The sequence below is a fragment of the Chenopodium quinoa genome, unplaced genomic scaffold, assembly GCF_001683475.1.
Source record: "Chenopodium quinoa cultivar QQ74 unplaced genomic scaffold, ASM168347v1, whole genome shotgun sequence".
In the NCBI taxonomy this organism is placed as follows: Eukaryota; Viridiplantae; Streptophyta; class Magnoliopsida; order Caryophyllales; family Amaranthaceae; genus Chenopodium; species Chenopodium quinoa.
In genome coordinates, this window is record NW_018745003.1 from 3,492,488 (window position 1) to 3,503,706 (window position 11,219).

Below are 11,219 nucleotides of genomic sequence, written 5' to 3' on the forward strand. Positions count from 1 at the left end.
ATTTTGTGTGAAGGACCTGCTCTGTATAACAATCAGTATACAGCAGCAGAAGCACTTCAGCAAAAGTAAGACCATGCAAAATGCTTATCAGAAAATAAAATGAAAGAATCATACAATTCATTTACGCCAAAGAATAATTTAAATGTTCGCAACTGAAAAATTGTATTTAAAAGGTATCAGTACGTCAGTTCTGTCTTGTGGGACGTTTGGGAACAATAGATACAGAGTTATTATATGCAAAGCTTTGAGATGCTCTCAAGTGAGATTCAGAATTGAATAACAGTGTAAGTGAATAAATTTGGATTATCATTTATCGGCACTCGATTTCTGTGGTCATGCCTCATGCCATTCTACTCATAACCTTAACTCACAGATTGAACTCGATTCTTCACGTTCATTTTGGGCCACTGGTTTTTGAGGAACCTGCTCGCTCTACCATGACATCATAGAGTTGTTTTCCGTTCTGTTCACCAGGGAAAAAAAAAACAAAAAAAACAAACAAACTAAGTTTCATTTCAACATTTACATCTAAATTTAATCTGCACAAAGGAAAATTCTCATTTATTATGACTCCGACGAAAGGGATTTCTGTGATAAACATGCAAATCTAACATAAGAAAAACTGAAAACAAGATCTTCCTGTCACTTTTCTTCCTTCAGCACACATTTTTCTAATCAGTCAAAACTCAAAAGACTCAAAACCAGGTGAAACTGGAGATTGTAAACTCATTACTTACAAATATTATAGGGAAGAAGTGAATTTGCCCTTCAGGCTTGGTTTGTGTTTCTTTGAAATACACCAAAATAGGGAAATTAGGCCACCAGAACTCCCAATTTACGAATGTGGAGTACCTGCAACGTGTCTCAGTGGTTAACTAGCCAGCTATGAATTTCATTGATTGTTAGTGTAGATGTACTTACTTCCAACGATTCTTGCCGCCCACAAACACATTTTCTCCAGATTCTTGAAGCTCAGAACCCACTTTCACCTCCTACAATCATACAATCAGAAAAAAAAAAAGAAAAAAAAAAAAAAAAAAAAAGAAAAAGAAAAAGTTGAATATTGATGTTTTAGAGCAATGTAACAGATGCAGGAAAGAACCACAATATTTTGGGGAGCTAAGTGCAGACTAACCAGAGCTTCATCATCAAAGACAAATCTGACCCTTGTAGCCTGGAATTTGAGGAATTGAACACGGTTAACTGCTGAAGTCAATGTTATACATTGCAATACAATCTTTCAGAAGATGAAAAATATTCGATATACTAGGCTTCCAAATCGAACTGACACACTAGGAAGAAATCGATGATCAACAGTGCCTTCATATTCACCTATGAAATGTGATAATCCTTACAATACCTGAACTAGGAGGAGTAAACCAAGAAGACCAACTGGTACTGCTGCTACTAGATTGTCAGTATAAACTAAAGCCCCTGTTGCACCTGTTACCATAGAAGAATCAATAACAAAGAAACTCAGAAAACAAATGAAGGCAGGCAGAAAAGACATGTATAAGTGGTTAGCTAGCAAATGTTCTCGTAGTCTCAATTAAAACAGAAAGAATATATTATAACAAGAAATTCTAATGCTCCAAATATGATATGCTTCAAAATGTACTATGGGAAAGGTTTTCATGCTAACTATAACAGTATCAAATGTACAAGTACTTAGTACATACATAGGAGCACAGATAAAGCAATACATCAATGGAATACAAGGAAAATGCTGAATAACCCACCAAGTAGAACGATAGGTATCCGATAATCTGGTTCTGGTACCACAGTTTCCCTCTTGGTCTTAGCTTTCACTTTCCTTCCAAACTGCAAAAAAGTCACCTCACTTGATTACTTGGCTGATTTATGTATAAGCACAAATTCTTTTATATACCCATCAAGCTATCCTGAAGCAACTCTCATATTTCATTCCTATAATTGATGTTATTAGTAGGGCCTAAATGAAGCACTCGTCAGCTTCTATCCTAAAACCAATTGGCAATAGGAGAAGTCGCCCACCAAACTTATACGCATCGAATTGAATAGAATAATGCATCACAGTTCACAATACATTAATATGGAAAGACAATAAATTCGTTACCAATGAAGTAATGGAGATACTCTTATTTTTGTAGCTCTGAGTAATTCCTTTGTGAACAAGTCTTGGTTGTCTAACCAATTCCCCAAAGATTGAACTATTGAATTTACATATTACTCTTCCACTTACTTCTCTATCTGCATAAAACAACACATAATCAAGCTCCCATTTTATACTCTCGAACTGTTGTCAAAAGATCTCCAATTTTGATGTCATTCCAAATTGTCATTTGGGACATGAAATCAAGCAAAATTAATGTTTTTTACCCACAATTTCAAGTTTTGATTACATATAACATTTACAGAGTTAATCAAAGATGACATTTTTAAAGCCGTAATCACAAAAAGATGGGTCGACTACATGAACAACAAACATATTACAAACATCTATATTACAGAAATTAGAATTATAAAATAATAACAATAAAGCAATTATGTATTATAAACAGAAAAAAGGGGAAATGACATACTCTGAGAAGGTTGGAAAAGTGGAGTCGCCAAGAAGAGAGCACTGGCCATTTTCTCTCTTCTTTGGCTTCTGATGAAACTGAAGTTTACCCTCTTTGGATTTTGTGCCCAAAATATAAATGGAAGGTAGAAGATTGTTGCTTTCCTGATAAAAAACAGTTAGCTCGAGGGATAGGATTTACAAGTTTGCCCTCAGTGTTACTTCATAATATCAACAAAGCAAGCTTAAATCTTGCAGATTACTGAAGTTTGATGAACACTACTATGTTAAAACTCCATAAACACCCAGATAAAATTCTTTCTTTGTCTGTAAAATTTATTGAATTTTCTAGTATATTGTCTTAAAGTTGAGCTCTTGTCCAGTTCTTGACCAATAATCTATGTTCAAAATACAATATGGGTTGGATTCCCTGAATTATAACCTTCTAATATTATCCTCAAAGTACATTTTAAAAAACGTAGATTATAACCTTTAATTTTGGATAATTTTCGACTTTTTCAGATAGACCATTTGGGTGATTGTAATTGTCCAATTTGTCTTTAAATTATCAATTTAGTCAATTATGTGTGTGCCTCCGTTCATTCATTCAAGGACACTACAAGCCTTTATGTGAATGACTAATAGATGTATATGGTTCCAAACAACATTATATGACTTTGTGATGTCTCTCTGCCACCATTTGAGTTTTCTACACCGAATTTCGGAATCTCTAAAAATGGTCTAATTTCGTGAATTATAGTCTTCAAATTTTGCCTTTTGATAACCATTTTAGAGTTGACAAAATGACTAGGTTATTCGAAACCTTATTATTGAATCCCATGATGCCAAGTTGATGATTAAAACCATCTCTTACAGCTTTTGACTACCAAATGTAACAAAAATTTCAAAACAACCACATTTTTTCACCAACCTTATTCTTGAGACATTGTATATCTGTTGGAAAGACTTGTTATGATTACAAACACACGAATAAGACCTTGGAGGACACCAGACACCCAAGACTACGTTCGATCACTAGTCTCTTACCATTTATGAAGGACTCTCATTACCACTCTAAAGGTAATGATAATCTCTAAATTAACCAAAAAAACACAAATTTGAAGATGGAGTTACACCTAATACCGTCATTTATTAATCCATAATTATAAGTCTAAAGTCTTATTACTGTTACTACAATACTACGAAGTATCTAACTATTTTTTTTTGAGAGAATACTATTTTTTATTTTTATTTTTAAGGAAATTTTAAGAGAATACTACAAGTATCTAAGCATCTATTCCCTTTGAAAAGGAAATTTGAGAAGGCAAACAAAAAAAAAAAAAAAAAAAAAATAGAAAAAAAAAAAAAAAAAAAAAGTGGGGGTAAATATCTAGATATTTGAGGTGATCTTGAAATTCAGATACTACCTTACCTTATCTTAGCTCCTTTATTTCCCTCGCAACCACCTAACTACTCTACACTCAACACACTCTCTTTCTCTTCCTCTTTTTCTCTCTCTACAATTCAATGGCGCAATCTCTATGTTTCACTCCCTTAACTGCTGTTAGCAGCACCCCAACTAAACCAGGTTCATTCTTCATCTATGAAATTTATTAAAATTGCTGAATTTTGTCATAAAGTTGACTACTTTTATTAACATTTCTTTTTGTTTTATCACTGTTGTTGCAGGGGTTTTGATTGGCAATTCTAGTATTGTAACGTTTGTTAAAGGACAACCCCAATTGGGTACTGCAAGATTTCAGTCTCTTGAGGTTAAGGTGAGATACCCTCTTCAATATTTTTGGATGTTCACTTCATTTTCGGTCATGGGTCAATTGAGTATTAGGCATATGGCAAAATCGTGTATATCACGGGTGTATTGTATACAACATGCTCTATTACCCGTATCACTTGAACGTTAGTGTTGCAATGGATTGACTTATGTGTGATTAATTAGATATAACGGGTGTATTGTATACAACATGCTTTGTTGCCATATTAATTGAAAGTTAATTTCACACAGGATTGAATAGTATGTGATTAGGGTGACATAACTTGTATGCAATATACTAGCTCGTTAATGGAGGTATTTGTGTATTGTGGAGTTGCCTAAGATAATTTTTTGACATTTGTTGAGTATTAAGTTAAAATTAATGTGTTTATAGTATATTAGTTGTTTGATTAAGACCTTCATTATGTAAGTTTTGCTAATTGTGGAATTGATAATCAAATTAGCAATAATTTTGATGAAGAAAATCAGTGCTTGAAAAAGTGCGCCTAAGGCTGAGGTGCAAGGCGATCAGGGGTGAACGCTTAATTTGGTCTGGGCGAGGCATTTTGGGTTAGGCGCACCAAAAGCTCATGAGGTGCACCCGAGGCGCACATGAGGCGCACTTGAAGCAAACTTCAGCCAAAAATTTTTAACTGCCCATATACTGCGCCTCACTTCAAAGAGGCGCACTGAGGCGCGCCTTAGGCGCAGCAGAACCCCTCTCGCTTCAGTGCGCCTTGAGCTTTTTTATACATTGAAGAAAATGCCAGCCAGAAATTCAATGAACAAGGAAACTTCAATTTTATTTAAAGATAACCTTTTCCCTTAGTTTAAGTGCCCCTGAATCTAAGTGCCACTACTTAAATCGATTTTCAAGGATGGCATTTTGTCTAGGAATTATAGAAAGCTTAACGGTCTTGAGTATCATATGTATGCTGAGCTTGTAAGGATTGGTAGATCTTAGTTTCTTTATCGATTCATAAATACTCTGTACGTAATTATATGCTTAGTTTTCCACAATATTAACCATATTTTCTGGATTGAACAGGCGGCAGATCAAAAGTCTTACAGAGGCAGTGCAGGTACCAAGGTGAATAGCATAGTGTGTGCTGCATGTGATGGAAATGGTATGTTGAACATATTTTACTAACCGGACTTATTTTGCTCGTTTGTGATCATATCTTCAAATTTCGGCAGTGTGTAGCATCCACTCCTTTTGTGATTATCATTTGACAACTCTTAGTTCCCATATTATTTGCTTAAGATTAGGAGCTAAAATCTCTGAATTCTCTGCACCAACCCATCTCTGATAAACCATTGCTCATTGTGATGTTTAATATTTTTGGACAGATATCAAAACTACAGCTTTTTTGTTCCCTGCTTCTATTCAATGCATGTCCATTGAAAATGCGATGAAATGATGGGACTAATAACCTTCTAACATCAACCATTTTCTTTAAACTGCTAGGTGCTAAGGTATGTTCACAGTGTGAAGGAGCTGGTGTGAACTCCCAAGATCATTTTAATGGACAGTTTAAGGCCGGTGCATTATGCTGGCTTTGCAGGTATGCTATCAACCCATATTACAATATGTAGACATGTTTATGTATGGAAGTACTTACCAATACTTTTCACCTAAAAACTTAAGCAAATCTTTCCTCATTTTCAGAGGTAAAAAGGAGATTCTGTGTGGAGACTGCAATGGAGCTGGCTTTATCGGTGGATTCATGAGTACCTTCGATGAAGGAGGTCTTTGAAAGGACACATTTGAAGCAGGGGTATAGAATCACTACAGATCCCTAGATAGTATTTCATCGTATATCATTTGATAGTTGCTTGATGTCTTTCTTTACTAAGCTAGTATTCCGTTGTAACTCTGTATGTTGTAGCAAAGTACAACAGTTTTGCAAATTGTTATCGTGTTATTGATTAATGGTTTTTCACTAAACTAGTATCGCGCTTTAATACAAAGTACAAAGGTCAGCTTGTGAATGCAAGAACATGATAATTGATCATAAACGTTCATTAGGATAATTAATAACTAATTTTTTTTTAAAAAAAATAAGAGGCAAATAAAAATTGAATTTTTACGCGTCAGGTAGGGGTCGAACCTACGACCTTCTGCTTAGGAAACAGACGCTCTATCCACTGAGCTACAGACGCTGATGATGGTTATTTGTTAGGAGGAAATATAATTAGTTCGTACTTAGGATAAAAAGAGATAATAAAAATAAAATATCGCGTCAGGTAGGGGTCGAACCTACGACCTTCTGCTTAGGAAACAGACGCTCTATCCACTGAGCTACAGACGCTAATGGTGTGAATAAGGAACAACTGAAAAATGGAATACCAAACAATGGAAATCTATGGATATCATTTAAACCAATGAAGGAAATCCTCAATGTTAACCTTTGGATTTGTACAATCATTCAAGGGCCATATCATATTTCATTAGTTTTGAGGAAGGTCACGAGTCAATCATGTTGTTAATTTAGCGAAGTACATGCATTAGACAGTACTGCTACTAAACTTGTCAGTATCTCATTCTTTATAATCGGTGATGATATTTGCCATTTCAAATTTACATCAACATTGTCAATGTGTAAATTAAGATAGCGGATCAAGTTATCATTTTGAGCTATGATTTGTCGTCAAATAGTAGCATCCTTATGTTTCGTTTGGTATCGAAAAGGTTGAATTTGCTAGATGTTCGAGTCTGGTATTTATAGTCCACATATTGTTTGGTTCTGTGAGGATCGGCCAGGCTAATTTTGCTACATTTGGTAGATAGTAACACATAGAGTACCCATTATACATGTCCAATAAGTACAAAAAACATAAGCTCCAAAAAAAAAAAAAAAAAAAAAAAACCTTCTCCAAGACACATCTTAGAATTATTTACAAAGTTTTATAGCAGCAAAGTAGACAAATACAGAAAGAACATGGTGCCAAAAATCTAGAGTAGAACAACTTGTAAGTTGTAACCTAGTAGGGTGAAGGAAAAAAAACACAAAGCAACACCACATTATCCTATTTTGTGGTTTGATTACCAGCAACATAAGGCAATAAAAGAACGCCCTTCTGCTCTGATACCCAATTCTAATGTTTCAAAACAAGAACCATTCGAGCACAAAAAACAGCAGGGCCACAATGGTCATGATAAGGGTGCTTAACTGAGGTTTATTATACCCTCGAGAGGATGATCCTGCAGTCACCAAGAATAATAGTGGGTCAGATCATGTACTTCGTATAAACTATAGCTCAAATTATGGTGACTGTAAGCTAAGCTGAATGTGGGATTACTGGATTCATAAAGGATATAGAAACGAGCATAACCAAACCTCTTTGGCTTGGCTCATGTTATCTGAGTGCCTTGATTTTCAGAGCATCAAATGTTTAAGCGTTCAGCCAAGAGGTTTGGCTGTACTCTCATTTCTGAAGACTTCTAATCTGATGTTACCAAATCAGAACATACGTATTCCAACATGGTATGTATAGGAAAATGACTAAAAATGTGATAGATAATGTGCTTCATTATGAGGTAATCCAGAATTTAGAAACTGAAACTTGTTGGCTGTCTCATGGGGTGGGATTATAACCAAAGTTCCACTTACTTATACAGAAATTTACTTACCTATCTAACAAGCTAAGAGAGGAAAGGGGGAAGACCAGAAAAGACGTCTCTTTCCTCTCGCTCTTCAATAATTTGCCCCAAAGTTTCCTTGAAAAGGAAGGTGAGAGCATAAAAGCAATTGAGAAAAAAAATGACAAGAATGCTCTCTTTCTTAAACCCTTCCATTTCAATGAGGTAGTAGGGACAATAGAGTAGGGAATTTGGATAATTTGGACATTTCAAGACAGGTGAAACCTATATCTCAAGTGATACCATGATACAAGGGATCAGCAACACGGGCCACTGTCTTTGGCGACTCTTTACTCTCCTCTTCCTTAATGCTCACTTTTCTCTATGTGCAAACAAAACAGTAGCTTCTTGAGGAATTTGAAGTTTGGGTCTTTCTGCAGGACCAGCCATGCCAATTCAAAGGTTTTCTTTGTGGGGGCATCATAGTTCATTCTAACAATGAATTGTTCTTACCACTCGTTGCTATGAAGGTTTATCATTGAAGATTGAACCTCAAGAAACCATTTTTACAACCCTATTCCTTGTCCTATCTCGACAAACTAGAAACAAAAGTTTTCAACCTTAGCAAGTTGATAAGACAATATTTCCTTCTTTTTTCGCACTCCAAAAGAAAAGAGATCATAACACCATAACACTAGGGGGAAGAATAATTTCTCATGCAATTCCTACGCAGAATCTTATGTCCAAATGCCTCACAACTTACAAGAATATGACCAATAATGAATCCAGAATCCCTGTAACAGCACAGATAGCAATAGATGCTTATTGGCAATACTAAAAGATATGGTCTTGCGAAGCTATCCATTACTGTAACAAAGATCAGATAAGAAGCTTAAAAAAGAAGCTAAGTTAGACATCACGTGCCACATGAAAAGTAATCCGAATAAATTTAGCATGAACTAACACCAGGCCACTTAGCACAGGTATTGAGATATAAGTCATCTAACAAAGTTTAATTTTACCAAAGGTGCAGAATAATCTCAAATACACAACTGTCAAAAAAACATAATAGTACTAGAAAGATAATTTAAGCAAGATTTTGGTTTTATTGTATATCATGACAGCTCAATTACTCATCATCTCTGGATCTACATTAACGAAGAGGCAGACGCACCATTGCAATAATTGAACCCGAACCAAACATCGTTTGGTATCCATGTGTTGTATTTGAATGTCACAGTCCTTATATAAGGGCTGGAAATTTGCACATTCTGTACCTTCCAGCCATCACGTCCCCTCCGGTATAGGTACACATAGCATACATCATATGTACATGGTCCGTTTACATCATATGTATCCGTGGAGCACGCCTCGAAAGCACGAGCCGACGGATTATCAATCCTCGGCACATACACCTATTATTTTACCAGAATGTACCAATCAGTAATACATATAGCATACCCACTAACCACATTTCAATGTTTCTTTCATGGGTTTATCTGATTTTCTCAATCTCCATCTTATTTCTACATATCTGCTCCAAATTTTCTCAAATTTAGGATATTCCTTATTCATTCATCAATAATTAATCAAACTAAAATCTGCAAAATACCCACTAAACAAAATCTGATTATCTCCTCTTTCCAATTGCAGGGTATCAATCTGAGTATTACCAAATACCAATCACTAATTAAGTCAACAACTAAAAGGGCAAAACCCCATTATCCCAATTTTGACTTTGCATAATTAGGTGGGCATTAAATCCAGATAACAAATAAAAATCAACAATTTATCATATAAATTGAACAAATGTAACATCAAAATTTTGAGTCAAATACCTGATTTCCATAAGCATCACCAAAAGAAAGACTAATTTGATCCCTGGTGTATGAGACAGAACTGCAGCTTGTTGTAATTCGAACTCTAAAAGTGCAGGTTGAAGCAGTAGTCTAAAATTTTGATAATAAAGAACAATTAATCACAAAAATAATGCACCCAAAAAAGCTAAAATCTTGAAAAAGTGATTAGATCATACTTTAATGGGTAATAAAAATAAATAAATAAATAAATAAATAAAATTAAAAATATATATATAATTAAAGATAGTAATTAATCACCTGATTAGGCTTAATCCTGAGAGAAAAAAGAGGGAGTGTTGATTCAGTAGCAGGAATGGGTGAAGATGATGAAGCGTGGATGAAGATGATGGAAAAAATGGCCAAGAAAATGTGAAGTCTGACCATTTTTTCAAAGAAAAAAAAAAGGAATATACTTTTTTTGTACAATGATCAGGAAATTTATGGGTGAAAAATGGGGTTTGATTGTGAATTAAAAGCAGGAAGACAGTTCTTATTTATACAGAAACAGAACAGATGTTAGCAGCCAGCTTCAGCTACACGTTTTTGTAATAAATCCCACATAAATCCTGAGTAAAAAAACCATTTTTATTTTTTATTAATCAAGGTTTCAAGGGGTGAATTAATTATGTAATTACAAAATAAAAAATGGCAAATACTCTTTTATAACTTTGTCAGATAATTTCTTAGTTAGGCCTATTTTAAGATGACTAAATGTCTAATGAGCAAACTTTTCATAAGTCATAGGGATTAGTTGGTTGTAAGCATTTGATAAAAAAGACAATTTTATTGATAGTACGAAGTATTCGGAATTTCGGAGTGATCACGTGAATATTACTACTTAGTATTATTGTTATAGTACCATTTTAACATGTTAGAGATATAAGATATAGTCGGAAATGTATATACTACGTATCTCATATCTCTAACATAAAAACACAGTTTTAATTTTTTTGTAATTATATAATTCATGTATGAAAATAAAATAATGATCACAAATATTATGATTTTTAAAATTTGAGGTTGAACGTGTTTTAAATGAGCACAAACAAGCACACTATACATACAAAACATGGATAAGTAGAGCCTAAACGAGTTGAATACTTCGTCCTAAATTGTTTGGATCGAACTAGGCTTGTTTATAACACGAGCTTCAAATATTTTTGTCGGGCATATTAATTTATAAGCAACAAACCGATTTTTTTTACAAGTTGTTCACAAGTGTATCGACTCAACATCCTAATTGTACTCTTTCCCATATTCTATCCTAACCAGTAAAACTTTTGTTCGAGCTCGTTCGTTTACTCTACTGCCCTACAGGGTAGTCAGTGTTATTTTTTTTTATTTTTTATTTTATTTTGTGCAGCTGGTACTCAGTAGTTATTTTGTTAACACATCATAAACGCTCGTGTTGCGCGTGGCACTCCAGGGATTTCAAGTGCAGATTAGTTAAATTAAATTTTTTATTCC

The 11,219-nt window shown here is 34.4% G+C and overlaps 3 protein-coding genes and 2 non-coding genes across 6 annotated transcripts; 1 reads left to right on the plus strand and 4 right to left on the minus strand.

Annotated features, from left to right (window-relative positions):
• Positions 1–133: 133 nt before the first annotated feature.
• LOC110707941 lies at positions 134–2,909 on the minus strand. Its single transcript, XM_021886027.1, has 8 exons — positions 2,562–2,909; positions 2,096–2,229; positions 1,740–1,821; positions 1,361–1,443; positions 1,136–1,174; positions 922–992; positions 738–852; positions 134–463 (listed from the first exon to the last, which is right to left on the minus strand). Exons 1-8 carry the CDS (start codon positions 2,608–2,610, stop codon positions 395–397), a joined length of 642 nt encoding a protein of 213 aa, XP_021741719.1. The 5' UTR covers positions 2,611–2,909; the 3' UTR covers positions 134–394.
• Positions 2,910–3,965: 1,056 nt separating this feature from the next.
• On the plus strand, positions 3,966–6,258 carry LOC110707942 (chaperone protein DnaJ-like). Its single transcript, XM_021886028.1, has 5 exons — positions 3,966–4,127; positions 4,229–4,317; positions 5,359–5,437; positions 5,779–5,875; positions 5,980–6,258. The coding sequence occupies exons 1-5, from the start codon at positions 4,067–4,069 to the stop codon at positions 6,065–6,067; spliced, it is 414 nt and encodes a 137-aa protein (XP_021741720.1). The 5' UTR covers positions 3,966–4,066; the 3' UTR covers positions 6,068–6,258.
• Positions 6,259–6,400: 142 nt separating this feature from the next.
• On the minus strand, positions 6,401–6,473 carry TRNAR-CCU. Its single transcript has one exon. It is a non-coding gene; the product is annotated as a tRNA-Arg (tRNA).
• Positions 6,474–6,549: 76 nt separating this feature from the next.
• TRNAR-CCU lies at positions 6,550–6,622 on the minus strand. Its single transcript has one exon. It is a non-coding gene; the product is annotated as a tRNA-Arg (tRNA).
• Positions 6,623–7,056: 434 nt separating this feature from the next.
• On the minus strand, positions 7,057–10,309 carry LOC110707943 (embryo-specific protein ATS3A-like). Of its 2 annotated transcripts, none has more exons than XM_021886029.1 (4): positions 10,011–10,309; positions 9,732–9,842; positions 9,068–9,308; positions 7,057–7,515 (listed from the first exon to the last, which is right to left on the minus strand). In XM_021886029.1, exons 1-4 carry the CDS (start codon positions 10,134–10,136, stop codon positions 7,418–7,420), a joined length of 576 nt encoding a protein of 191 aa, XP_021741721.1. In that variant the 5' UTR covers positions 10,137–10,309; the 3' UTR covers positions 7,057–7,417. The 2 variants fall into 2 exon arrangements, with proteins under 2 accessions (XP_021741721.1, XP_021741722.1); XM_021886030.1 differs by lacking the exon at positions 7,057–7,515 and adding an exon at positions 7,545–8,687 and having other exon boundaries at positions 10,011–10,305.
• Between the last annotated feature and the right edge of the window lie 910 nt (positions 10,310–11,219).